At 38.2% G+C, this 26,892-nt stretch overlaps 1 protein-coding gene across 3 annotated transcripts in view; it reads left to right on the top strand.

The window, feature by feature from the left end:
- LOC140245115 (A disintegrin and metalloproteinase with thrombospondin motifs 1-like) overlaps positions 1-26,892 on the top strand; it is a 44,218-nt gene that overhangs the window by 15,685 nt on the left and 1,641 nt on the right. The window contains exons 10-20 of one of the 3 annotated variants that reach the window (XM_072324712.1): positions 236-407; positions 7,415-7,498; positions 8,707-8,922; positions 12,315-12,435; positions 14,428-14,585; positions 15,020-15,146; positions 15,393-15,473; positions 19,441-19,702; positions 21,620-21,698; positions 24,106-24,234; positions 24,665-24,884. In XM_072324712.1, coding sequence (XP_072180813.1) covers positions 236-407; positions 7,415-7,498; positions 8,707-8,922; positions 12,315-12,435; positions 14,428-14,585; positions 15,020-15,146; positions 15,393-15,473; positions 19,441-19,702; positions 21,620-21,698; positions 24,106-24,234; positions 24,665-24,884 — 1,649 coding nt within the window. The remainder of the gene's footprint in view (positions 1-235; positions 408-7,414; positions 7,499-8,706; positions 8,923-12,314; positions 12,436-14,427; positions 14,586-15,019; positions 15,147-15,392; positions 15,474-19,440; positions 19,703-21,619; positions 21,699-24,105; positions 24,235-24,664; positions 24,885-26,892) is intronic. The other 2 variants (XM_072324713.1, XM_072324714.1) reach the window with 2 other exon arrangements.

Genomic DNA, 26,892 nt, shown 5'->3' with positions numbered 1-26,892 from the left:
ATAGCCAACATGTGAAATGTGTGATAAACCTTGCCAGCCTCACCGGCTCAATTACAGCAGATGCTATACAGTACAGGCGCAAGTGACCCAAAGCACCAACATTATGGGCTAGCTAAGGTCGTTTTACATTTTATGCACATGAATAAGATATGATCGTGTCATTCACTATTTGATGAACCTTTTTTTTTTTTTATTTATCTATTTTTTAATTTATTTATTTATTCATTTTGGCCAGATCGGACGCGTCAAGATGCCTCTTGGACGAACCAGCAACGGATGATGAGAACGTCCAACTCCTCACGTGGGACCATCTTCCAGGAGTGCGATACGATCGACTAGAGCAGTGTAATAAAGCGTATCGCCATCACCATCGCATGACGCAATTTTGTTGGGCGAATCGACCTAGCGTGAGCATAAAAATTCGAAATGAAAAGAGGTGGTAGCGCCACCGTGGTATGATGAATGAGGCTCTAATTAAATCATTTGAAAGAAGTTGGTGGGTTCGTGCAAGCGCATTGTCAGATATTTTCTGACAAATTTGCAGATGCAAAGATTTCAGTAGCTTAAAACATTTTGTCAGAAAAAAAAAATCTAACAAAACGCCTGTTGAAATGCCCCGGGTGTGTTCATCCTCTCGGACAAGACACTCAGTGTCCCTTGTCCCCTAAGTCTAATGTTAGTCGGCGAGGCGGTGGCAATGTTGGCGACAGAGCTCCCTGGTAGAGTAGTGGTGATGCAAAAGAAGCTCGTTTGTAAATGAACACTACTATCTTTCAGAGAGAGAGAGGGGGGGGGGGCGCAAGTGGGGGATACTCTGAATTCTTTGAGCACTTGGCTTGAAATTTGGCACATATGACCACTATAATACGTAGATGTGCAAACTTAATCTTTCGTCTTTGTTGAACAATGCGTTGCCATGGTAACAGTATTTTTTTTTTCACTCAGATTAATGAAAATGTTAGAAATTGCCAATTTATTCATCTTACTCAGGTTTTGAGCACTTGACTTTTATATGGCACATGTGACTATCAGTGAGCAAAATATATATCTATTTAATGTTGAACAATACTTTGCCATACTAACATTTTTTTTTTCAATAAAAAGCATACAAAGTATTTCCTGGTTGAGCTAACTCCCTCAGTGTTAGGTGGGGGTATTAATCACATTGAGTTCTAGTTCTATTTCTAGTTCTAGTTTTAAAATGGTTTCCAGAACGAGAAAATGGTTTTAATCATCAAATTAATAAAATTCTTGCATCGAATTGTATTTATTGCAACTGATTAACACATTGCCGTACGTGATGTAAATAAGCACCAAAGTCATTGTTGTTTAGTAGTAGCCACAATAAAAGTTATGGGCATACATACTCGGGCAGGATTCGAGCCTACGACCTCCTGATCACCGGACATTGCCAAACAGGCGTCTTATCCACTAGACCACCTAGCTTCCGCCTGACAGCCACTGCTGATGCAGCAGTTTATTTTTAATTTGTTTATTTATTTATTTATTATTATTTTTTTTTTTTGATAACAACTGTTTAACAATTGCCCTACATCGATATGAATAAGTGCCGAACGAATCAGTGATTAGTAGTAACCACGATGGATAATGGGCTTTCATACTCGGGCAGGAGTCGACCCCACGAACCTAACTGGTTTTAATCTTCTAGTGGTCTCAGGACTAGCCTTTTGTCAAGGCCCTTTCGCTGTATGGTGAAGAGAGCCCAGCTGAGTGGGGTTGCGCACTGTCGCGCTCGGCTGGGCTCGCTTCGCTCGGCCATTACAACGAGAGGGCCTTGACAAAGGCTATCTAAGGACTAGAACTCTGGCATGAACTGGGAACAAATAAGACACGCCCACTTCACAGATAGATGGCGTAAACAATGAGTGCGAAAAATGCACTGATCGATTTCAATATTGATATTAACACTGTAGTATATTTATAGTTCGACCTCTTTGCTGTATTCGAATTACTGTCCCATTTCCCCGGTCTTGACGACCGGCGCCTAATGAGGGCGTTCTTGCCAGTCAGTGGAATAATCAAAAAGATATTTCTCTTCCACTTGGGCGTATCCGGGCACTTACCCCCTGGGCAACCACCCTCCGGATAACTACCACCCGGATAATTACCCACCAGGTCTATTCCCCCTTAGGGCAACTACCCCCCGGACAACTACCCTCCTAGGGCAATCACCCTCCAGGGCCATTACCCCCTAGGACAACTACCACCCGGTCATCTACCCTCCTAGGGCAACTACCCCCAATGGCAATTACCCCTAGGACATCTACCCCCAGATAATTACCCCCATGGTAACTACCCCCTGGATGACTACCCCCCGGATAACTACCCCCCAGATAACTACCACCCGGATAGCTACCCCCTGGATAACTACCCCCCGGATAACTACCCCCTGGGTAACTACCCCCCGGATAACTACCCCCTGGATAACTACCACCCGGATAACAACTCCCCGGATAACTACCCCCCGGATAACTACCCCCGGATAACTACCACCCGGATAATTACTCCCCGGATAACTATCCCCAGGATAACTACCCCCCAGATAACTACCACCCGGATAGCTACCCCCTGGATAACTACCCCCCGGATAACTACCCCCTGGGTAACTACCCCCCGGATAACTACCCCCTGGATAACTACCACCCGGATAACAACTCCCCGGATAACTACCCCCCGGATAACTACCCCCCGGATAACTACCACCCGGATAATTATTCCCCGGATAACTATCCCCAGGATAACTACCACCCAGATTACTACCCCCCCCCCTTAACCATACCCCGAACCCCCCCCCCCCCCCCCCCGCCCCCGAAAGTTACCACCCGTTGTAATTTTTCCATAAGTTCATAACACCATATCAGAAGATGCACCTTTCTCTTACACTGTCATCATTTACTCTTTTGGCTTGTCATTTTCTACCGTTATAACACATTAGACGATAAACATAAGAAAAGGAGAGTTGATTGCACTGCAATTCATATTCCCTTAACATTAGCGAGGGACCCTTCGATTAAAGCCATAATTTCTGATAGGATCCGGGCACGGTTTTATAAAAGTTATCAGTCCTGATAAGCTGTCAGTTCCACAGAATTACCAATCGTTGTAGGTCGATCAAAGCAGGTCCATGGTAACAAGTCAGTGACTCGAGCTTATCAATCAAGCAGAACCCATGGTTTTATTGAAATTATTACATATTTGTATTAGAGACTAACAAGATGTCATAACTGGCAACTTTTATCAAACGGTGCCCTAATCTGTCATAAGAGTAAAATTACAGCTTGTTTTACATGCAAGTAGAATTGTGCTAGTTTTCAAATTAAATGTTCTCGACACTGAAATCAAGTTCAAATATAAGTTAGTCTGATTAGAAAGAGTAAAATATTACGAGTTTAACGGTATTTTTTTTTTTTTTTTTTTTTTTTTTTACAAAACACCCCTAGTTGTTAACGAAGTCTTTTGTCCTGCACCCTCTTTTTGAATAGATCTATAGAGAGTTGTAGTTGACAGAATCCTTTTTGCATTACAGGGCTGCTCTGTTTTATCCCGGCCATTTCAAGAGTATTTTTTTTCACAAAAATTTGAAACCTTCTTGGAATAACATGCTCTTTAATATTTCGTAAGGGGTTTCTAATTATCTCACCCAAAAGATGTTTAAAACCTGAAGTTAGGTCTCGACGAAAACCAGACGATATGAAAAAATGTTGGGTTTTTTTTTTCCAACTCAAATAGCAAACGTTGTTCGAAAATAAAAATGAGAGGCGTAATTTTCTGGGGGAGAGTTACTGTAAGAGGGGTGATTGGTTGGAGCCTAATCTTAATAAGAAGTAATTGTGAAGGGAGGTAATGCTCCGCGGTGATCATACCAAGGAGGTGAGAATCTCTTCCCACATCCTTGATAAGTACTAGTTGTTAATGCCCAATGATGCAGTAGGGCAATTCTGAAATGAGCGTTAACGGTATAACAGTAAAATAGTTACAAAATTGATGAAACAATGCAAAGAAAGCAAATTAAGACAGAGACGAAGTACACAAATAAAGATACAGTGAACTCCCGTTACAACGAACACGGTTATAACGAAATTTCGTTATAACGAAGCAAAACTTCTGGTCCCAAAATTATCGCCATTAAAGTCTATGGTACAAAATTCGCTTATAACGAAGACGGTTATAACAAAATTTTCGTTACCACGCAGTCTTTTCTGAGCGCCACTGACAAAGAAAAACAAAAGAAATGTGCTCCTTTACAACGAAATGCGGATCGCATTCGAAAATGCGTAGCGGAACAAGCATTTTTATAGCGTCTCTGCATGCATGAGCGAACGCTTCACATCATTGTATGTTCACTCCGTGTATCACGCACAGTTTCCGAGGGGAACTTGCGTTATTGTAATACAATAATCTGAATTCAGATAAGGTTTGTTTCATTGTTCCGAAGTCCTTTGATACAAAACACACAGATTTTGATACAACTAAATGTCCGTAATAGTTCGGAAATGAAATATTAAGCACATTTTGGCGTTATTCCAAAGGTTCGTTAATCCCGTGATAAAATATGGTTCTTATTCTTATTCTTATACCGTTCGTTAGTCCGAAAATGATAGGAATTCAAAACGTTCGTTAATCGGAACATTACAAAAAGAATTGTTAATCCATGGTGGAAAAAGGTGAGTACAGTAACAAAACTTAAGAATTACAATCCTTATAGTCGTCTTAAGATAAATAAATCTTCGAAATAAGTAACCTGTCTAATTTTTTTTTTTTTTTCATTAACAAACTTTCTTCGGAATAACGAACCTTATTTCATTTCGGATGAAAAAACCTTCGGAACAACGAACTTTCTGAATAGTGAACCTTTCTTATTTTTTTTTTTTTTTTGATTTATAGTTAACCTTCAGAATGACGAACCTCATTTCATTTTCAGATCAACGAACCTTCGGAAAATGAACAATATATTATTTTAACTTAAATTATGAACTTTCGGAATAATGATTCTTCGGAAATGCGAACCTTCAGATAAACAAACCATCGGAATCCCGGGAATGGCAAAACTTCGGAATAAGGAGCCTTCGGAGTAACGTAGTTAAGAAAAAAAAATAACCTTTGGAATATCGAACTGTAACCAAATCCTACACCGTCATTTTCTACACATGTGTGACAACACAAACAACTTTATGCTCTTTTTAAAATGTAATATTTAAACGAAATTAAAAAGGTACTCTCCCATTTCACATAGCTTTCCAGCGTATGATGAGGATTCAACAAACAGAAATTTATTTTTATGCGTGGTTTCCTTCTTTTCGTTATACATTGCATATTATTATAACGATATTTCGCTAAAACGAAAAAAAAAAAACAACAAACAAACAAACAAACAACTGTCGGTCCTGGGCATTTCGTCCTAACGGGAGTGCACTGCACATAAACACACATGAGATAAATCCCTTGTAATGAGAGAAAGAGGAAAGATGAGTAATGAATGACAGGAATAGGCTACCTTCACGGTACATGGACAGAGAAAAGCGAGAGGGAAGAGGAAGATGATGGGTTAAAACCAGGGCAAGTGAGGCATGAGGTATAAGCTCCTCAAAATAAAGAAGTGTTACATGGAGTTGTGGTAAACGATAGACGTTAAAATGATGCTAAAAGTGAAGTGTAACATTTCTTCAAAATGTCTTTAGTTCAATGGTAAAGGCATTCAAACTTAAAACTTCTTTTATACTACTATCAAGAGAAATCCGAAATTTCGGAACAGTAATAGAAAATACAGATTTAGCGAAAATAGTTTTGGTTAAAGGCATTGACATTTACTGGATTACCGGGTAGGATATGCAGGGACAGTTTCGTTTTTGATGAACATAGAATCAAAACACAGAAGGGAGGAATTAAGCTTGTACATAAATCGTCCTAAATGCAAACGATACATATCGTAAATCCTTAAGATGTTGTTTTCATAAGATGAAGTATCAGTATGGCATCTCCGTGATTCCTGGCAAATGATACAAAGAACTTCGTTTCCTGTAGTAATAATATTCTTTTTATTAAAAGTACAAGTTGGGGGGGGGGCAATGACCCGGGAGGTAGTTATCCAGGGGGTAATTGATTGGTGCACTGTCCTGGGGGTAATTTTCCTTTTGATAGTTATATAGGGGAGGGGGAGTTATAGGCCTACTTATCCGGGGTAATCATCCACGGGAAGTTATCGGAGGGGGTAGTTATCGGGTGGAAGTTATATGGGGTCTAGTTATCGGAGGAAGGGGTAGTTAACCTGGGGATAATTATACTGGTGGTAATCATCTGGGGGGTAGTTATCTGGAGGGTAATTATCCGGGGGGGTAATCCGGGGGGTAGTTATCCGGGGGGTAGTTACCCAGGGGGTAGTTCTCCGGGGGGTAGTTACCCAGGGGGTAGTACTCCGGGGGGTAGTTATCCAGGGGGTAGTTCTCCGGGGGGTAGTTATCCAGGGGGTAGTTATCCGAGGGGGTAGTTATCCAGGGGTAGTTATCCGAGGGGTAGTTATCCAGGGGGTAGTTTTCCTAAGGGGGAATAGCCCGGGGGGGGGGGGGTGATTGCCCTAGGAGGGTAGTTGTCCGGGGGGTAGTTGTCCTAGGGGGCAATTACCCTGGAGGGTAATTGCCCTTGGAGGGTAGCTGTCCGGGGGGTAGTTGCCCTAGGGGGGAATTTTCCTGGGGGGTAATTATCCGGGTGGTAGTTATCCGGAGGGTGGTTTTCCAGGGGGTACTGTTCCTATAACCCACTTGGGAAACCTTTTTGGGAATAATTCATATGAATTCCAGGAAACCTGAATGGTTAAAGGGATGATACAGTACCGGCGGAAAGAGGATTGGGCTTTTAACTTTATGCGAGATACCTAGAAACTACTTGTGAAAAAGTACAGAGCATACTAATCTAAGAAGAACTCAAAGTTTATTTGGTGAAAAATTAGTTTTGGAATTGCTGAGACATAAAAAAAAACAAACAAACGAACCAAAAAACGATAGTAATAAAAGGTGGGACTAACCTTTTATTAGGATTACTCTGTTTCGGATATCTCAGCCATTTCAAAACCAACTTTCATCAAAATAAACGATGAATTCCTCTTGAAATTACATGCTCTTTCACATTTTATAAGAGGTTTCTCATTATCTCGTAAAAAATTGATAGAAACCTGAAGTTAAGTCTCAACAAAAATACAGGGCCTAGCATGTTTGTTTCCGAGTCTCAACGCTGCAGATAGTTCCCACGAACTGAGACACATATTGTCACAATGTGGAGATGGCGGGTTGTTTAGAATTAATGAGATAATATGTGAGGCTACAATATAGCATCTCCAGGGAGAATTCACTGGTTGTTTCAACGCGAAAGATCTCAACAACTTCCCTTTCTAATTTTACAGACTTGCGGTCATATTGGATGCAAGGTGTGGAGCTCCTGCGGCTGGATTAAAGTGATGGAGGGCACACCTTGTGGGATAAATCGGGTGAGTATAAACCTGGACTGCAGCATAAATACATATCGGCCCAAAACCGGAAAAAAATTCGTTAAAGAAGAAATCCACTCCAAAACTTTATCAATTCCATAAAAAAGAGAAACGAAATTCACTGCGGTCTAAACAGTCTACAAATGATCAAAATCGGATAAGAAATAAGGAAGTTATGATACTTGGAAATTTCTAAATCTTTCGGCAAAAGACTTCTTGAGCAGTCAAATTTAGCTTTTGACATTTTTTTCAAATTTTCACAATAACACATGAAAAATTGTGGGGGCATAATCATGGAGGGATAATCAAGAAGTGTTTTCCGAAAAAAATTGAAATTTCAATATGTCATATCTTCCATATTTCTTATCCGGCTTCTGTCATTTTTTGGGATGTCCTTTTGGGATTTTTTTTTTTCTCTCTCTTCTTTTGGAGTTTATCTATTTTTTGGGCAGGATTTCGGTTGGTTTTCGTGCAGTAAAAAAACAAAATGTTCTGCACACTGAAGTGATGATGAATGCAGAGTATTAACAAAATTACAGTATGTGTCAACATTTTGGTCGTATCATTTTATATTTCCACAGGGGCTTTTCTGAAGTGTATTTGTCCCAAAATTAATGTGAAAAAGAAATCCGTGAAAGTTTTCATTTGTGCAGTAGATGTATAGAGTTTTGTACGTACACATCAAAAAAACAACGTGAACATACAATGTATATTACTTAGTTCTGTTTGTCGCAAAAGAGATAAGAGCATGCAGTCCTCAACTCATCTTTGCTTTGATCGATCAGCGAGAAACAGAAATAATTCCTCACAGAAAATGTGAAATATTAGGATTGAATGTCTTCAAAAGAAAACACACACACATACACACACACACACAGCAAGAGTCCCTTGTCTAAGATTTCAGGGTACATCATGTTGGTTATGTCAGGGTCACCCTACAGAACGAAATTATGTCTACTTAAAAACATACATATAACGCTTGTCTCATTTGAACTTGTCTTGTTTCTGTATCTTATCTTTGTTCTTTCATCGTCGAGTGCGCCTTGAGCATTTCATTAAATCGATATGGTGCGATATAAATAACAATTATTGTTATTGACATATAAACATATATATTTATATTCTTATGTTTAAATCTGCATATATGGTATTCCTGAGTAAGCTACTAGTAACATGTAAGTTAAGTGGTTTCGTGCGTTATGCTCCAGTGGTGTTATAACGGACATTGCAAGTCGTCAATCGGGGGAGTTCCCGCGCCGATTGATGGGGGATGGTCGGAGTGGGAAGGCTCATTCACCACGTGTAGTAAGACTTGTGGTACTGGAGTCCTGTACAAGCGGCGATACTGCAATCGTCCTGGACCCCATCACGGTGGGAAGGGCTGCGTTGGCAGGTCAGCTATCATGCGGCTGTGTAATACTGAGGTGAGTCGATCACTGCCTTACATCGTATGCCTATATTGGCCTTTATGAGCACAACATTAACAAGTTTTACTCATGTAGGTTACATTTAAAGCAGGTTACGTGTCAGTTATGTCCACTAGGTTTTGAAATGGCTGATTTTAAGCACAGTAATAGTGTGTGTGTGTGTGTGTGTGTGTGCTAATCGGAATTGAAATTCCTCTGCAAAATGTATGAGAACGTCTGTAAATAACGATGTACTTTGTGGTTTTTGATTTGCAATTGTAACAGTATTGAATTTAAGGGTGCTGGAAATTATTTATTACACCGCCAATTTGGAATCCGCTTTAATCAAACACACATGAGATAATCAACATTGTTAACGATTTTAGTTCAAAAAAGAAAAAAAAAAGGTGCTGGACACCATGAGGTCAGTAATTTCTTCTGAATCGGGTAATATCGTCAGTTGCGGATCCTTTTAGCTCACATATTTAATTCATACTTCATTCATTATACATAAGTTGTATATAGTTATTCATCATTATATTCATTTTTAACGGCATCGACCCCGGAAGTATGAAAATAGCAAAAGTCATCCCTTTGTTTAAAAAAAGATGACAAATTAGATGTTAATAATTACCGACCAATTTCTTCGTTATGTACATTGTCCAAAATTCTTTTAAAATATCTATAAAAGAACTATATATATTTTGTAAAATTCAATTGTATATTTTCAAATTCTCAGTTTGGATTTAAGGAAAAACAAAGCACCACACATTAGCTACTGAGTTTAGAAAAAGTGGTACATGCTATCGACAAATCTTCTCATCTGATAGGTTTTTTTTTTTTTTTACTTCTCCAAGGCCTTCGACACCATTAATCGTGATATTTTACTTAATAAATTACTTTTATATTACGGAGTGCGTGGGAAGGCCTTGGAGTGGTTCAGGAGCAACCTCATGAACAGGAAGCAATATGTCTCTCTAAATAATTGTAACTCACAATTAGATAGATATCAAACCTGCGGTCCCACAGGGAAGTTCATTAGATCCGCTCTTATTATTGTCTATATAATGATTTTTTTTTTAATTTTTGTAGATCATGATGTTAGTTCTTTCATTTTCTTAGCGGATGACTTAATCTTTTTATCGCAAAACAGTCCTCTTACCCTTGTAAATACAAAAAAAAAACCTCTTAATCAGAAAATGTCGCACAATGGAAAAAAAAAGAAGAGAAAATGGTTGTAACTCACAAATGCACACGTGGGTTCCCACAGAGAAGTTTAGTAGGTCCGCTCTTGTTTATTGTCTACATAAATGATTTTTGTAGGTCATCAGATGTTCTTTCTTTTATTCTCTTTGCGGATGACTCAAATTTAGGTTTGTTTTTTCCCGCAAAATAATCTTGTTACCCCTGTCACTCTGAATTAGACATTGTCGCCCAATGGATAAAAGTAAATGAATTATCTCTCAATCTTCAAAAAACAAAATATATAAATGCTTTTTAACACTTCTCCAGAGGCACTACTTGTTGATATTTTTTTTTTTTGGACGGTACTACGCTGAAAAATGTTTCCCATGTTAATCTTTTTTTTTGGAATAACAGTTGATAATAAGCTTTAATGGAAATTTGCTATTGGCAGTTTATGCAAAACTATGTCACGAAGCATCGGTATAATTATCAAGCTTAAACGTTGTCTTCCTTTATCGTCCCTGCTTACATTATAGTTATCCGTAATATTGCCTAATTCAAATTATGAAATCTTCTGGTGGGCAAATACATATCAAACACTCTTAGATAGATTACTTCTACATGTATTACAAAAGAAGTCACTCTGTATCATATGTCATATACTGCATTTTTGTATCATACTGACCCGCTTTTTTAACACAAATATTGAAAATGAAAGGTTAATATTTGTTTAATTTAGGACTATTTATGTATAATGATAATAAATATAATCTTCTAAATAATATTTCAAACAATGTTTCAAAAAAATTGATCCATTCACAATTATCCAACAAGGCAATCGAATAAATTCTATACATTTGTTATTTGTGAGAACTTTGAGGGCTCAGAACACCTTCATTCACGATGGGCCAAAGTATTGGAACTCTCTTCATAGCAATATAGATTATTTTTAATGAAATCTTATAATATACAACCGAATTTAGTATTTTTCTTTCATTAGAGAAAAATAATCTGTCAAACGCAAGTCCTCCTCAGATGTTCCTGTTATTGTACCGTATGTACTATCCTGTCTACTCTCTCTCTCTCTCTCTCTCTCTCTCTCTCTTTTTTTTATGTCCGCTCTTCTGCATTCTTACCGGTATATATGTACACAATTCTTTGCAATATACAATCCAGGGTGCGTCTTATCATAACTCTTACATCATGGATTCCAGTTTGCTAGTGGCCACGATGGCACGTGTTGTAGCTTCCTTTTTTTTTTTTTTTCTAGTTTTTCTTCCTAATTTGATCTCATGTCAGTTGACATTGGTTCCTTTGATTTTGTTTTATCTGTTTGTAGTTTCATTAATTCATAAGGGTTCTCTTACGTATTTCCTGAGGGTACCATATCGTACAAGCTTTGTTTTTTAGTGGAACCCTCCGTTTCCATTCCCGTAATCCCTACATAATTAACTTTGTTCTATGCATATAAAAAATACAAGTGCATTGTATTTTTCTTCATTTTGTTACTTATTATCACATGTATTTTTCTAGTTTGCGCTTTTGCAATTATTACAAATATGTTCTGCTATACATTGTAAATAATTTTCTCTGTTTGACGGAAATAAAAACAAATTTGAACTTTGAACTGTGGAACAGATATGTATGTATAAAATCTATATTACATCTCATCTGTGATAACGCGGTCATTTCTTATGAGTGATATGATATATGCTAGCTATGAAATTTGTTATGTCTATAGCCTGTTAGTACGTTTCGATATAATTCCTTATGATGCAGAAGACGTGAAAATCAATGTTGCATTTTTTTGTTTTATGTAATGGCATAGTGACAACTTACGTACTGCTCTAAGGGCGAAATTCTATAAAGGGAGGCGCCTTTACAAAATGAAATGGGGGGGGGGGGCGCCCGCTGCGCCCCCTCTGGATTCGCCACTGCTGCTCTGTTCTTTTACTCAAGTTGCGGAAATCATGCAATGAAACGAAATTGAATAAAATGAAATTTTCCAATACACAGTATTCAAGCAGCCTGTGTTGGACTGTAAATCAGAAACGTTGTACACGAAAAGAACAGAAAACAGCAACAAGAACAAACCTGACAGAGAAAAATTATTTGTCTGTGAGTGTACACACGTTGTATGTGTGTGCATCCGCGTGTGTATGTAGCCACGGCAACATACCATTTACCGTTCAATTTACCATACCGCTGCGATTGTTCTTTCACAGCCCTGCCCTGGAATAATTACCTCTGATGACTTCAGGCGAGAGGAGTGTACAGCAACAAACCCCGTGAGGTTCAGAAATCGACTTTTTACCTGGGAACCAAACTACGAGGGACGAATTGACGGTCAGATTATATCATTTCTTTCGTCCGTCATTCGTTTCTGACAACAATTGTATCAGGATTAGCCTAGATTTTCATCTAAAGATATGCATGTATAATACGTAGGCCTACCTACACTCTTCAAATAGTTGGGTGAAAAAATGCCCAACTTTTAACCAACACTGGACAACATACTGTCCACACATCTATTGATTAGCTTGTATTCTTTATGAGTTGGGTAATCATTTGCCCAACCAATTTTACCCAATTAGATATTACCCAACTTCCATTTGTCCAACTGTTTAGTAAGTTGAATTTTGGTTAATCAAAAATTTTGTGTTGAATTATTTGATGTATGGATGTTTACCAAAACATGTGTATGTCAAGACATTGTTCATATCTAACCTATCATAATCCTACAGCTAGTCGTAAAGCCTATACCTATACATCTAGGCTTAGCCTACATCCTAGACCTAGTTAGTACCAGGAATGTTTCATTCACATAGGGCCATTTAGTTGTAATGCTTTAAGACATGGTCACCATGTAGATTACGCTTTTATTATAGAAATATGAAAATACCTCATCAAAGGTACAAGTTGAAATTGTGAATATCACGGCAATAATATTCAATAAATTTCTAATACATTTCAGACATTTTAGAGTTTATTGAAATCATAAAAAACATTAAATTTAACAATATTTTATATTTTTCACGAAGAGAATTTGAATAGCTTATGAATATTCATGAGCAAAAAAAAAACAAAAAAAACAAAACAAAACAGTAGAAACCAATAGAAACCAACTGGTATCAAAATTTCAATGTTTTAGTTATTGGGTTTTAATCTGGAATGAAGTGGTAAACAAATCCAGTCATGTGTATGGGTTTCAAATTGTGTCATCTAACTATTTGCACACACACACAAACACACACAAAACACAAACTGGCAATTTTTAGGAGTATCCTGTTCTTTGCTCCCACAGACAGATACTCCCACAATGTTAATTTTTTAACCCCTCCGGTGTTGACGGAATAAAGGGAAACGTAAAAAAATTATGTCAAAATACGTCCACACACACACATATATATATTATACTGTATATATAGACAATATCGTGTCTCTGTGTGTGTGTGTTGTCCCCCTCCCATTCCTAAAACGGAGAGTACCCTATAGTAATTCTTGGTACCCCCTACAAAATCGTAAGGTTCGGCCATCCTTCCATACGTAGGCCTATACCACGCACACACACGGTCACACACATACACACATATACGCGTACACGCACAGACTTTTTTACTTGTCCATGAAAATTTACCAACTTAGAAAGGAACGTAACAAAATTACCCAAGTACTGGTAAGAAATACCCAGACTTAATGTGCAAAATAATGTTGGTAAATTATATAAGGCGGATTTCTACCCAAGTATCAGTTGCCCAACAAAAATTATCCAACACGTAAAGGGAATGCGTCGCTTACACAACAGCGGGGCAAAAAGTACCCAACTCTCCATTACCAATTCTGTTGGTAAATATTCGCCTAATATTTAAGTAAAAATAATTGCCCAATGTTGGTTTCATCACCTAAAAGCTCAATTGGGCGATATTTGCCCAGAATGATGACTTTTTTTTTTTACCAACCAACTATTACCCAACTAAATTTACCCAATATTTTAAGAGTGTACTACATCATAGCTATTAACTAATTGTAGAAGAGTGATATCTACTAGTACTTGATGTGTATGATTAGAGGAAGATTCAAGGTTCATTTCGTGAATGTTTGATGTGGTTTTTACTGAAAAGAGAAGGTGAAAGAAACAGAGTTTTACGGCAGAAAACAAAACAAGGATTAGGCATACTACTTAGGGAGTAAAGACGATGCGCTCTCACGTTGCGCGTTGAACTTGTATCCATGGCGATGCAGACGGCAATCTACATCAAGGCTAGTAAAAAGCGATGAGGCACAATTCACATTAGTATTTTAATCATTCTCTTCTCTGCGAAACGAAACAAAACACAGGTAACGAACTTTGCACATTGGCGTGCAAAACCACAAACGGCGAGTACTACGCCAATCGAGACCCCAACAAGTTCGTTGACGGCTTGCAGTGTTGGAAGTACGACACGGACCCGCTGGAACTCCGACGAACCCGGCACTGCGTGGATAGGCAATGTGTTGTAAGTATGAACATTTGTTTATCCATTGTCATAGAGACGCTATGTACTCTTTTCCCAGAAATACATACATGGAAGCTAAATTCTACATAGAGAGACAGAAGAGAGTCGGAGAGAGAGAGAGAGAGAGAGGAAAAAGGAGGGGCGAAGAAACAAGAACAAAAAAATAAAGAACCGAAGAGAAGGTTGGAAAGGTTACATTACCTACATGAAACTAGATGTACGAGCTACAAATACACATTTGACAAAGAGTGCTATACAAATATAAACACAATAATTATAAACATCTCCAAACATGGTCATCTTCTCGACAAGTGAGCCATTTAACCTGCTGCATGCTTAACCTTGACCTTGTTTCGTGATTTGTTTTGTTTTGCATTGCTCTGTACATTCTTTTTTTTTTCTTTTTTTTTCTTACTATCGTATCTATTATCCAGGAGTTTGGATGTGATGGAATTTTCGGCTCTGGAAAGATAAAGGATGTATGTGGCATATGCGAAGGAACCGGTCGAACATGCACCCACGTCTCCGGGTCACTCAATGAGGCTTTGCCGAGATGTAGAGGTGAGTTTATGTTAATTCTATGAGCTAGCTGTTCACCAGTCACCTGTAAACTTTTCTTTTTAAAATCCGTACTTTATCATTGGCAGGAGACAAAAACTGATGCCTCAGCAGTCACATTATGCAGTTATTGCAGTCATAACTTTGTATTTGTTTGTCCTGATTTATGAGCTAATGAAATATAATATCAACACAGCAAGGAAACAAGGCAGAACTATGCCTAATCTCAAGATGTTGTCATTTTTGCAGAGTGGTATAAGCTGTTTATCGTTCCCAGAGGCGCTGTTGGAATCAACATCACTAACACGAACAACCGATACTGCACATTAGGTGAGTCCCTATAATAATTATGCTCTGCCCTACTCCTTTTCACAACCGATCATTTCTTCATCTACTGCTGTCATTTGATTCTGTTTTGGTTAACTTTGTATTTCATTGATAAGGTTCCTTTTTTTTTTTTCCTCCGCAAATGAGAACACTTGCGAGACCCCAGCACACTATTCATGCCACCTCGGAGTATATAATGGGCATGTTTCATAAAACTTGTCATCAGTGACAACTGCTACATTTCTATGACAATTTTTTTTTTTCAGCCAATCAGATGCACGAATTTCAGTAGCTTGTCACATCTATGACAACTTGTCACTGATGACAAGTTTTATGAAACGGGCTCCCATATGGCAAGCCAAAGGAGAATATATTCATCTCTTGTATCTATATTCATCTCTGAGGAAATATATTCATCTCTGAAGAAATATATTCATCTTTTGAAATTGTTTATATTCATCTCTGAAGAAATATATTCATCGTTTGAATGTAGTCTATTCATCTTCAACACATATATTTATCTTCTAATAACGTTTGTCATTCTAAGATATCCATCTTTTCTATATGTTCGTCTTTGAATTTATTCATCATTGTTTATGTTCGTCTTTGAATTTATTCATCATTGTTTATGTTCATCTTATCACTATATTCATCTTTTTTATTTATTCATCTTTCTAATGTACTCATCTATGGAATATATTCATCTTTTCAATATTTTTGTCTTTTTAATTCATTTATCTTTTCAATATTTTTACTTCTTTATTTATATTCATCTTTTTCATTTATTCGTCTTTTCAATTTATTCATCTTTTGAATTATATTCCTTTTTTTCATTAGATGTCTTTTTGTTCGTCTGTTTAAAATGGCACGAGATGGCGCTCGTATCTATGCAACTCCAGAGCCCTTGATCTGTGCGACTCTTATTCATGCATTTATTCCGCCTCAGGTTTGTTCGTCTTTCAAATACGTTCAACTCTCAAATATCATTCGTCTTTGACAACATATATTCATCTTCTCCAATAGGCACGAGATGGCGCTATACCACTCCGGAACACTCTCTAGGCCCGCGCGCGCGGCCGGCGCGGGACCTGCAAAATTCAGTCGATCGATCGACGTCGCGTCGTGTCACGTCGAGCGAGCCGACACATATCGTGGTACGGTGGCGCCCTGGCCGGTACGTTGCATTTGGCCTAGCAATAGCGCCTAGGAAGATCGAAAATGGCTTCGCCTTCGGATCATCATATCATCAACGAAATCCAGTCCACTCTTACCACCTTGAGCGCTGCAGTTAGAAATTTAGGTAATATATCCTACCAGTGTGTCCGGACGGGTTGTGTGTGTGGACAAGATGGCAGTTTCAAGAATTTTGGAAGCAATATTTCATAAATTGTTTGAATGTAATGTCAGACAATACAAATGCTCACAATTATTTTTGGTATTTGATGCATATTTTTTGTGGAATTCAAAGGCAAAAGAGGTGATTTTATTTGTGTTAAGTCATGTAGTCTAAGAAGTGTTCGGACACCTAACTGTTTGTCTCGGAGACTCCAGGGGAGCGTTCATGAAAGTTGTTATGTCAGCTCTGACAAGTTGTCAGACTTGGCATTATCGTGAAATAGGAAACCACCGTTCACTCTGTACAGCAGCGCTTTATTTAGTCACACGCATTGGTTTCCTATTTCCACCGCCATTCACTTGTACACAAGTGTGCGTGTACAAACGAACGAGTGGTTTTCTAAACCACGATATGGCCTCAGACTCTGACAATTTCAATAAAATCCTTGGTTTTAATTGGTTGAGAAGCACTGCCTGGTCACTGACTGTTAATATGGTAACTGTCAAGAGTCTGACAACTTGTCAGAGCTGACAACTTTCATGAAACGGCGCCCCCCAAAAAAAAAAATCCGAGACTACGGACACCCAACCCCCATCCTATACTGAGGAAGTTCACACCCTCTTGAATTATCAAAGTTTAGGGTTGATCTAACAGTTAGACCTTAGCCTTGGCTTAGCCTCAATAATAAATATAAAAGTTAAAACTTCATTAGAATCTAATTTAAAACAGAAGTTCAGTGTCTCGGCTGTTAATTCCACTAACTGACTAAGTTAAGACTTCATCTGGCTCCACTGACCTCCGTACTGGGAAAATCAAAGAATGTAAGAATTATTCCAAAAAATGTAAAAATTATTAAATTTCCCCCCAGAAACAGATGGTTATTTCTGTCTAACTAAGTTAGCGTTAGGCTTGTCAGAGCTGACATAACAACTTTCATGAAACGCTCCCCTGGAGTCTCCGAGACAAATAGTTAGGTGTCCGAACACTTCGTAGACTACATGACTTAACACAAATGAAATCGCCTCTGTTGCCTTTGAATTCCACCACCAAAAAAAAAAAAAAGATTTTAAAAAAATGTGCATCAAATACCAAAAATAATTGTGAACATTTGTATTGTCTGACATTATATTCAAACAATTTATGAAATATTGCCTCCAAAATTCTTGAAATTGCCATCTTGTCCACACACACAACCCGTCCGGACACACTGGTAGGATATATTACCTAAATTTCTAACTGCAGCGCTCAAGGTGGTAAGAGTGGACTGGATTTCGTTGATGATATGATGATCCGAAGGCGAAGCCATTTTCGATCTTCCTAGGCGCTATTGCTAGGCCACATGCAACGTACCGGCCGGGGCGCCACCGTACCACGATATGTGACTGCTCGCTCGACGTGACGCGACGTCGATCGATCGATGAAATTTTGCAGGTCCGGCGCCGCGGGCCTAGAGAATGTTCCGGAGTGGTATAGCGCCATCTCGTGCCTATTGGATAAGGTGAATATATGTTGTGAAAGACGAATGTTATTTGAGAGTTGAACGTATTTGAAAGACGAACAAACCTGAGGCGGAATAAATGCATGAATAAGAGTCGCACAGATCAAGGGCTCTGGAGTTGCATAGCTACGAGCGCCATCTCGTGCCATTTTAAACAGACGAACAAAAAGACATCTAATGAAAAAAAGGAATATAATTTAAAAGATGAATAAATTGAAAAGATAAATAAAAAAGATGAATAAAATTAAAAGATGAATATTATTATGAAAAGATGAATAAATTGAAAAGATAAATAAAAAAGATGAATAAAATTAAAAGATGAATATAATTATGAAAAGATGAATAAATTGAAAAGATAAATAAAAAAGATGAATAAAATTAAAAGATGAATATAATTATGAAAAGATGAATGAATGAAAAAGATGAACATAAATAAGAAAATAAAAATATTGAAAAGATAAATGAATTAAAAAGACAAAAAAAAAGACATGAATATATTCCATAGATGAATACATTAGAAAGTTGAATAAATAAAAAAAGATGAATATAGTGATAAGATGAACATAAACAATGATGAATAAATTCAAAGACGAACATATAGAAAAGATGCAATCTTAGAATGACAAACGTTATTAGAAGATAAATATATGTGTTGAAGATGAATAGACTACATTCAAAAGGTGAATATATTTCTTCAGAGATGAATATATTTCCTCACAGATGAATATAAATACAAGAGATGAATATATTCCTCTTTGGCTTGCCATACTCCCCGATTGCTCCCATCCTCCTACCTGAACGTGCAATTGTAACTTTATAAAAACGTTGAAATTACAATACAGCGCAGTATTAAAAGGTTCTGTCATTTGTCATCTGTCAGTTTCATTTTAATTCTGACGGAAATACACTTAGTGTAGATGACTGAAACATAATCCCTTTCATTCATTTAGCCTCAATATGTATTCTGCTGTTTGTTTTTTAGTTTGGTCGGTTGTCTTGATTTATTTATTTATTTATTTATGATTATTTTTTAGTGTGTGTGTGCGTTTTTAGTCAAGGTTGGTATTTCAGTTCTTACAATGCACATGTAAAGGGAATTTAACGCTGAAGCTTGCTTGATTTCTATCCATACCAAGCGTTGTATTACGGTGGGGTAAACATCTTTGAACCCAAAACGATGGACCGAGTGGAAGACAGACGCTACACCGTGGAAGACGCCCTGATTGTGCACTACGCGGATATGTACGATTGGGAAAAGATTTGGGTCATGTCTGGACCCACGGTGAAGAAAGTCAAGGTTATGGGTAAAATGGACTGGCCTGCTTGGTTCGGGTCTAGCCGCTATCCTAAGTTCACCTGGGAATGGTACGAGCCAACCACCCTCCCTGTCTACTACTAGTGAGTGCTATAATGTCATACTTTTTATTTTCTTTTGTCTTTTATACGCGACAATTTTTTCCCAGAGTTTCGTCCGACCTGACAGCAAATCCGCCATAACTGCGCTCATGGGTGTGCTGAAAGCATTATACATATTCTGGCGGGCGCGAACTGCAGGCATGGGAGCAGTGGGCTATTTTGATACTCGGTCGGCTTGGTCCACCATAAAGCGCCAGATAATAAAAGCTGATGATGTTTAGATGAAAGTGTTAGTTGACCTGATGGATAAAAGCTGGTTAGCAAGCAAACGATAATGAAAGTTTCATTAGAAATTGGGCACAAATGAGAAAGTTATAAAATTTCAAAGGTTTGCATGTGATCACAAGCCCGATGCCGTTCAATGTCACGAAGGCTGGATGGATGAGACTCTCCTGACATTGCTTAACAACTATTCCACTAGTGTGGACAGGAAAACACTTTAAAATGATTGCTAAGGTCAAGTTTGGACACCCCGGAGAGTTAAGGGACACTCCGGTTCAGTTTATCTGTCCCGTAAGTGACATATATGTATAGTGTCACAATAGAGGAATGCATTAATGCCAATTGCCTTGATTTTCAGTTAAAATCAAGGCAATTGGCATTTAATGCATTCCTCTTCTTCTTCTTAAGTGCCGTCTTCAGTCCGAAGGTTGGCGACTATGGACCTCCACTCTGTTCTGTTCATGGCCGCCTTGCTACATGCGGCCACACTCTTTCTTGTCCACTCCTTTATGTTGTTACACCACACACTGCGCTGGCGTCCTCTGCATCTCCTGCCTTCTATAATCCCTTCCAGTACACTTTTTTGGATGTTCTGATGTCTTTTAACATGGCCAAAATATTTGAGTTTTCTTGATTTAATGTCTTTCATCAAGATTTTTGTGACATTCAGATGATCTAGAATATAATGATTTGTTTTCCTGTCTGACCATGATATACGGCTCAGGCGTCTGAATATCCACATCTCGAATGCAGCCAGCCTTTTCATACCATCCAAGTACAATGTACATGTTTCACAACAGCAAAGGAGAGTTGAATGCACGTAACATTTTACTAGTCTGAGCTTGGTTGCAGTAGATATCTTCCTTGATGTTAACACTTTACTCATTTGGGTAAACTTAGTTTGTCTCACCTCCCTGCTTTTAGCCATTCCAATTCTTCTAATGTATTCCTCTATTGTGACATTATTATTACTATTTCTAGTACTGCCAATACGCGGAGCAAATACAATGTTTGGTACATAATATGTATATTATATGATTGATATATATATATATATATGTTATATATATATATATATATATATATACATACATTATAAACATATATATACATGTATATATATATATATATATATATATATATATTGTAATTGCTCCGAAAATTCGGATTTTGAATTAAAATCAAGGCAATTGGCATTTAATGCATACATCTATTGTGACATTATTATTATATATATATATAGTTTGACCAAATATTCAACTGGCACGTACACATATTCAAAATAGAAGAAATGAGTCAAAACAGGCATGGAAGGTATAGATATGGGAAGGGAAAGCTATAAAGGGTTCAATGAGTTTGTTGTATTACCCTCAATGGACACTTTGACATGATCGTTTGATATTGTGGGACCTTTTTTTAACGCGGTCTAAGATACGGTATGAAAGTGATACCAAAAAGGAAATTGTCCCAAACTTTTTGGACCTTGTATCTGAAAGTACATAAGTGTTATTTTAAATCAAGCATTGCAGAGCCGTTTCAATTCAATTTCGAACTATCAGGTATGTTCGGAATTTCAAGCTGAAGATCTATCATGTAAATCATTACTTTATCTGTTTCCATAAATCCATGAAACTTATTGTTCATGTGTGTTTTCATTTGCATCTTCCTCATTCCCAGCTGGAGGCAGACGATACTAACTGAATGTCCAGTCACGTGTGGTGGTGGAAACACGACTGCCGATATTTTCTGCGTGGAGGTAAAAGATCACAAGTCGATATAAAACAGCTCTGCAAAAGCACTTGCATTTGGCCTAAGCGGCTTGCATGTGACTATAAAGTGGCACTCCATTCACAGTCACGTTCTGAGTGATGCTGAGCTTTTCAGAGTAACAGACACAGATCCAGATCCAGATTCAATCCTAATTTCACCTGAGTGATGCTTAGCTACACAAAAGAATTTCTCAGTATATATTAATACCATCGATAGCTCCGAGTGTGAATAGTAAATCGGGTCGCAAATCATTAGCTCGACACCCACGAGTCATACAGGCTACTGGTCAGACAGCCCATGAGCTAGGCACTACAGATATAAGTGAACAAGGCCATTGAGCTCGAAATAATTAGAATAGACCCACGAGCTGTACAGTCCACCAACTCCACGCCAGACTAATGAGACCCACGAGACCGACCAACGCAGTTTTGGCCTCGTAGGTCTTCTTTTGCCTAGTGTAGAGCCTGTGGGCCGCATTTTGTCTTGTGTCGGTTTTGTTGGCCTTGTGAACTAGTGTCGCACCGGTGGGCCTTTTTTTGCCTAGTGTCGAGCTCATGGGCTGTATGACTCATGGACCTTTTTCTTTTCATTGTCAAGGCCGTGGGCTGTATGGCTCTTGGGTGTCCGGCTCGTAGGATGACCCCGTCAAATTGACCATTTAACCCTAATCAGGCCGGGGCGGAATCTGCCCACCCCCCCCCCCCCCCGACGTTTCGCGCAATAATTCTGCAACACGAGAAAGCCTCATCATGAGGCTTCTTGACTTTTTCTTTCAAGTCTTGCACAACTTTTGAGAACAAATTTGCCAGGTCATCGCTTACCGTTATCAAGCCACGCCCATTTTTATAACGACATGTCACGCCAAAACGTGCAGAACTTATTGATTTTATGTACATTGTACTGTATATTTCCTATGGAAAACAGCGCTCAGTCTTGATACTCATAAAAACCTATTTTTACTATTCATTACTTTGTTTGTTTGATTTTATGCTAATCATGGTAGGTAAGTGGTCCATGACAATTTCCATTAAAAAAAAAAAAAAAAAAAACCGAAGTAAAAAAGTGAAAAAAACAACAACAAAGAAATACATACGAAGTCCGAAAACACTATGACACACAATGACAGGAATTTAAATGACTTTTGGAAGTTTTTATTATGATGTAAAATTGTGCTAAAACAGATATGCAAACCCAAAAAATAGACTCTCAATGCATTACAAAATAACATACATACAAGAAATTCAAACATAAAATACATTACTTCAAGAGACGACTTTTTAACCTGACCTTAAATTCATTAATTGTAACTGCTTGTCTTACAAACAGAGGAAGATTATTCCATAGTTTTGGTGCAGCATACAAAAATGCCCTGTCACCAAGAGTAACTTTTGATTTCCCTGATGAATATTTCAATAACGTTTGATCCCGTGAACTTAGGAGGTGATAAGATGTTTGAAATGATGTTTTTAACTCTACAAGTTCCTGTATTCATTGTCATTGTCAATTACATGACAGCTACTCAAATCACTATTGAAGCAGCCACTTCTAAAACGAGATGCTTTACTGTTAAATCATCCTTGTAAGCCTTAGCAATGGCTGACAAACCCGCAGACAACAGCTAAAAATAAGATGTTGGGCTTAATCTCCATAATTAATTGATTAAAATAAAAAAAGAAAATAAGACACAATCTTGTAGATTATGACTTTGGTGTCGTTAACACGTCACTGATGTCCGACATGGGGGGGGGGGGGCTGATTCCGTCCCCCCCCCCCCCCCCCCCAGCATAGCCAAAAAAGTCCGACTTGTTCAGGCACTGTGCGGTATATACAATGTGCCTTGTTGGAAGTTGGACTTCTGTAGGTGGAGGTGAAATCTGCAGACTATATTTGGTGACGCGAACACATGGGGCTATTTCATTTCATTCCATTTATTTCCACTTTAGAACTACATTAGGGTTTACAAAGTTTGCATACAGAAACACATGATATCAAGTATCATAGTGGCGGAATAATGAGAAGTAAAAAATAAAAATAGAAGGCTTATTGAAAAATAATCCCTAGACAAAAACGTTAGTGTAAATATATTATCAGTGTATAGTCACTTTGTGATTAGGTCGAAACAAAACATAAATTGTATACAATACAAAAGAAACACTGAATTCATAATTGAAAGACCAAAGAAGGGAAAATTAGGAAACCCTACATTTGGGCTATTCATCAAGTCGTAACTTAATTGTATCAAACATAATAATATGTAGGTGATGTTTATTATTGCCGTAATGTCATACAGGTCTTAAGGGAATTTTAAACAACAAGAAACAAAAAGACTCACAACCATTATGTTAATTTATTTATTGTCAGCCAGTTTTAATCTTGCCCCTTTCGTCTCGAAGGAGGTCGGCGGTGTTCCAATGGACGTCAGTCATCGACTATGTGACGCTGAAACCAAACCAGCCGAGTATCCACCATGTAACACTCAGTTCTGTCCTGGACTCATGTGGCTGATAGGCGAGTGGTCCGAGGTATGGCAATGTGATTTCGATCACAAGTAAACAACGTCTGCTGCTCTCAGTGTCAATGTCCGTTACATGAAAGCTCCTCAAATCACTACTGAAGCAGCCACTTCTAAAACGAAATGCTTTATTGTTGAATCATCCTTGTAAGCCTTAGCAATGGCTGACAAACCGCAGAACAACAGATAGTATAAAACCAGAGTGATTTTAGACAAATCACTCATCTAGTGCAAGTGTTTGGTCTGTGCAATTGTAATGACATTTTATGTCAGACAACTTTTTCTGGCGAATTGTCATGAGTTACGGAAATCCTTACATCTGGTTGGCTGAGAGCAAATTTGTCAGACAGAACGCTTCATGAAACATGTTGAAATACCCCAAGAACTCGGCACACTGTGTGAAATGTTTTGTTCTATTTCTTCCTTAACTAACCACCAAGTGTTCGGCAACGTGCGACACCGGCCAGCGCAGCCGGTCAGTCGACTGTATCGAGGGGTCTACGATGCAACCAGCCCCTACGATAGACTGTATAGCGCACTGTTGCTTCAGGCCTAACATCACCAAGGGGTGCGAGGAAGATCCGTGTCCTACCACTACCTTACCTACCACTACCTTACCTACCACTACCTTACCTCCCACTACATCCCCGACAACTTTAGGTAGGATGCCCCCAAATCTTAGTAATTTGCCAACAAAACTCAAATATAAAAACAGTAGGCTACTACTCTTGTATCGTGAATGCCGAACCTGAAAGCTAAAAATTCATTCATGACATAACGCAGTAAATCTTACTAGGTAAACATTTCCGTCTTGTCAACAATGTATGTCTTTGTCTTTATTTGTTCAGTTTCCAAGTAAAGTGTGACCAGGATATCTTGGAGTGTGTTTTAATTCATGAAGCAAGTCAAGCCAAACATATTTGTCGCCATCGCTGTTCTTGCGACGGTGCCACGACTGTGTCTGGTTGCGTTTTCAGCATCAGTACGGGCATCATCTGTACGGGGAAAACACTCCTTACTTTTTCGGGTTCTAAATTTTTAGTAGCAATCAAACTTGGCATCCTTACTAGAAAAGCAGTCAGAAATGATTATGAAAGCTAGTCTAATATTCATCTGTTTGGACCACTATTGTTCGGTTTGGTAGGTTTCTTTCGGTGGTCGAAATAATCATAATGGTTATGAGTTACAGGTGTCATTTTCTTGAAGGTTGGATCAAACAGTATGATCAGTAATGGAATATGACTTTCTCTATTTCGTTCGAAAACGTGAAACTCAGTAGTGGTAGAATATGTAGGAATGAAGTATTTCGTACTTAATGAAGAATAGGGGATTAATTTTCAAAATTAAATAAGGCGTTAGGCAGAAGGACACGCAGGATAAAGGCTAAACATAATTACACTTTGAACATATCTCAAACTACTGAATAAAAATGAAAAATGATTATTATACCCCCGCCACACATAGTGTGAAGGGGGTATATACATTGTAGGAATCACCGTGATGTTGGTCGGGCGGTCGGGCGGTCGGTCGGGCGGTCGGTCGGGCGGTCGGTCGGTCGGTCGGTCGGTCGGTCTGTTGCAAAATCTTGCGTCGCGAACTCCTCCTACCGTTTTGAAGCAATTTAAATGAAACTTAGGGTAAATGATGATATTGAGGTATAGATGTGCAAGACATGTTTTTTGTGTTTGTCAGACAATGCGTTGCCATGGTAACCATAATTTTACCAAAACCTTGTGGATTGAATAACTTCCATAGTATTAAAGCGATCAATTTCCAAATTGGTATTTATGATAATCTATAGGTGTAGTTATGCAAGACACTCTTTGTGTTTGTACTTGACAAAGCGTTGCCATGGTAACCGCATGTTTTCTTCGAAATCTTGTGGAGTGAACAACTTCCACAGTTTTGAAGCAATTGAAATAAAATTTGGTAGGCATTATGGCCTTGAGGCATAGATGTGGAACACATAATTTTTGTGTTTGTCGGACAAAGCGTTGCCGTGGTAACCATAATTTTACCAAAACCTTGTGGATTGAATAACTCCCACATCATTCAAGCAATTAAGGTCAAATTTATTTTGTGTGATGATCGGGAGGTATAGTTATGCAAGACACCAATGTGTTAATATAAGAAAAATGCGTTGCCATGGTAACCACTCATTTTTGTATCAAACTGAACCATTTAATCTATGAAGGTGAAATTTGGTGTGTATGATGCTCTTTAAGTGTAGTTTTGCAAAATGTCCTTTGTATTTGTATCAGACAATGCATTGCCATGGTAACCACATTTTTTTTTTTTAATCCTGTGGAGTGAACTTCTTCCACAGTTTTCAAGCAAATGAAGCCAAATTTGGTAGGCATTATGGCCGTGAGGTATAGATGTGGAACACAAAAATTTTGTGTTTGTCACACAAACAATTACCGTTGCCATGGTAACCACAATTTTACCAAAACCTTGCAGATCGAATAACTTTTCCATCATTCAAGCAATTAAAGTCAAATTTAGTATGTACCGTGATCTAGAAGTGTAGTTTTGCAAGACACCAATGTGCTGGTTTAAGGAAAATGTGTTGCCATGGTAACCACTCATTTTTTTTTTTTTTTTTTTGGTATCAAAATAAACCATTCAAGCTATGAAGGTCAAATTTGGTGTGTATGATGGTCTTTAA

This window comes from Diadema setosum, chromosome 22 (assembly GCF_964275005.1).
Source record: "Diadema setosum chromosome 22, eeDiaSeto1, whole genome shotgun sequence".
In the NCBI taxonomy this organism is placed as follows: domain Eukaryota; kingdom Metazoa; phylum Echinodermata; class Echinoidea; order Diadematoida; family Diadematidae; genus Diadema; species Diadema setosum.
Note: the sequence above shows the minus strand (reverse complement) of the source record. Positions and strands in the feature narration are given on the sequence as shown.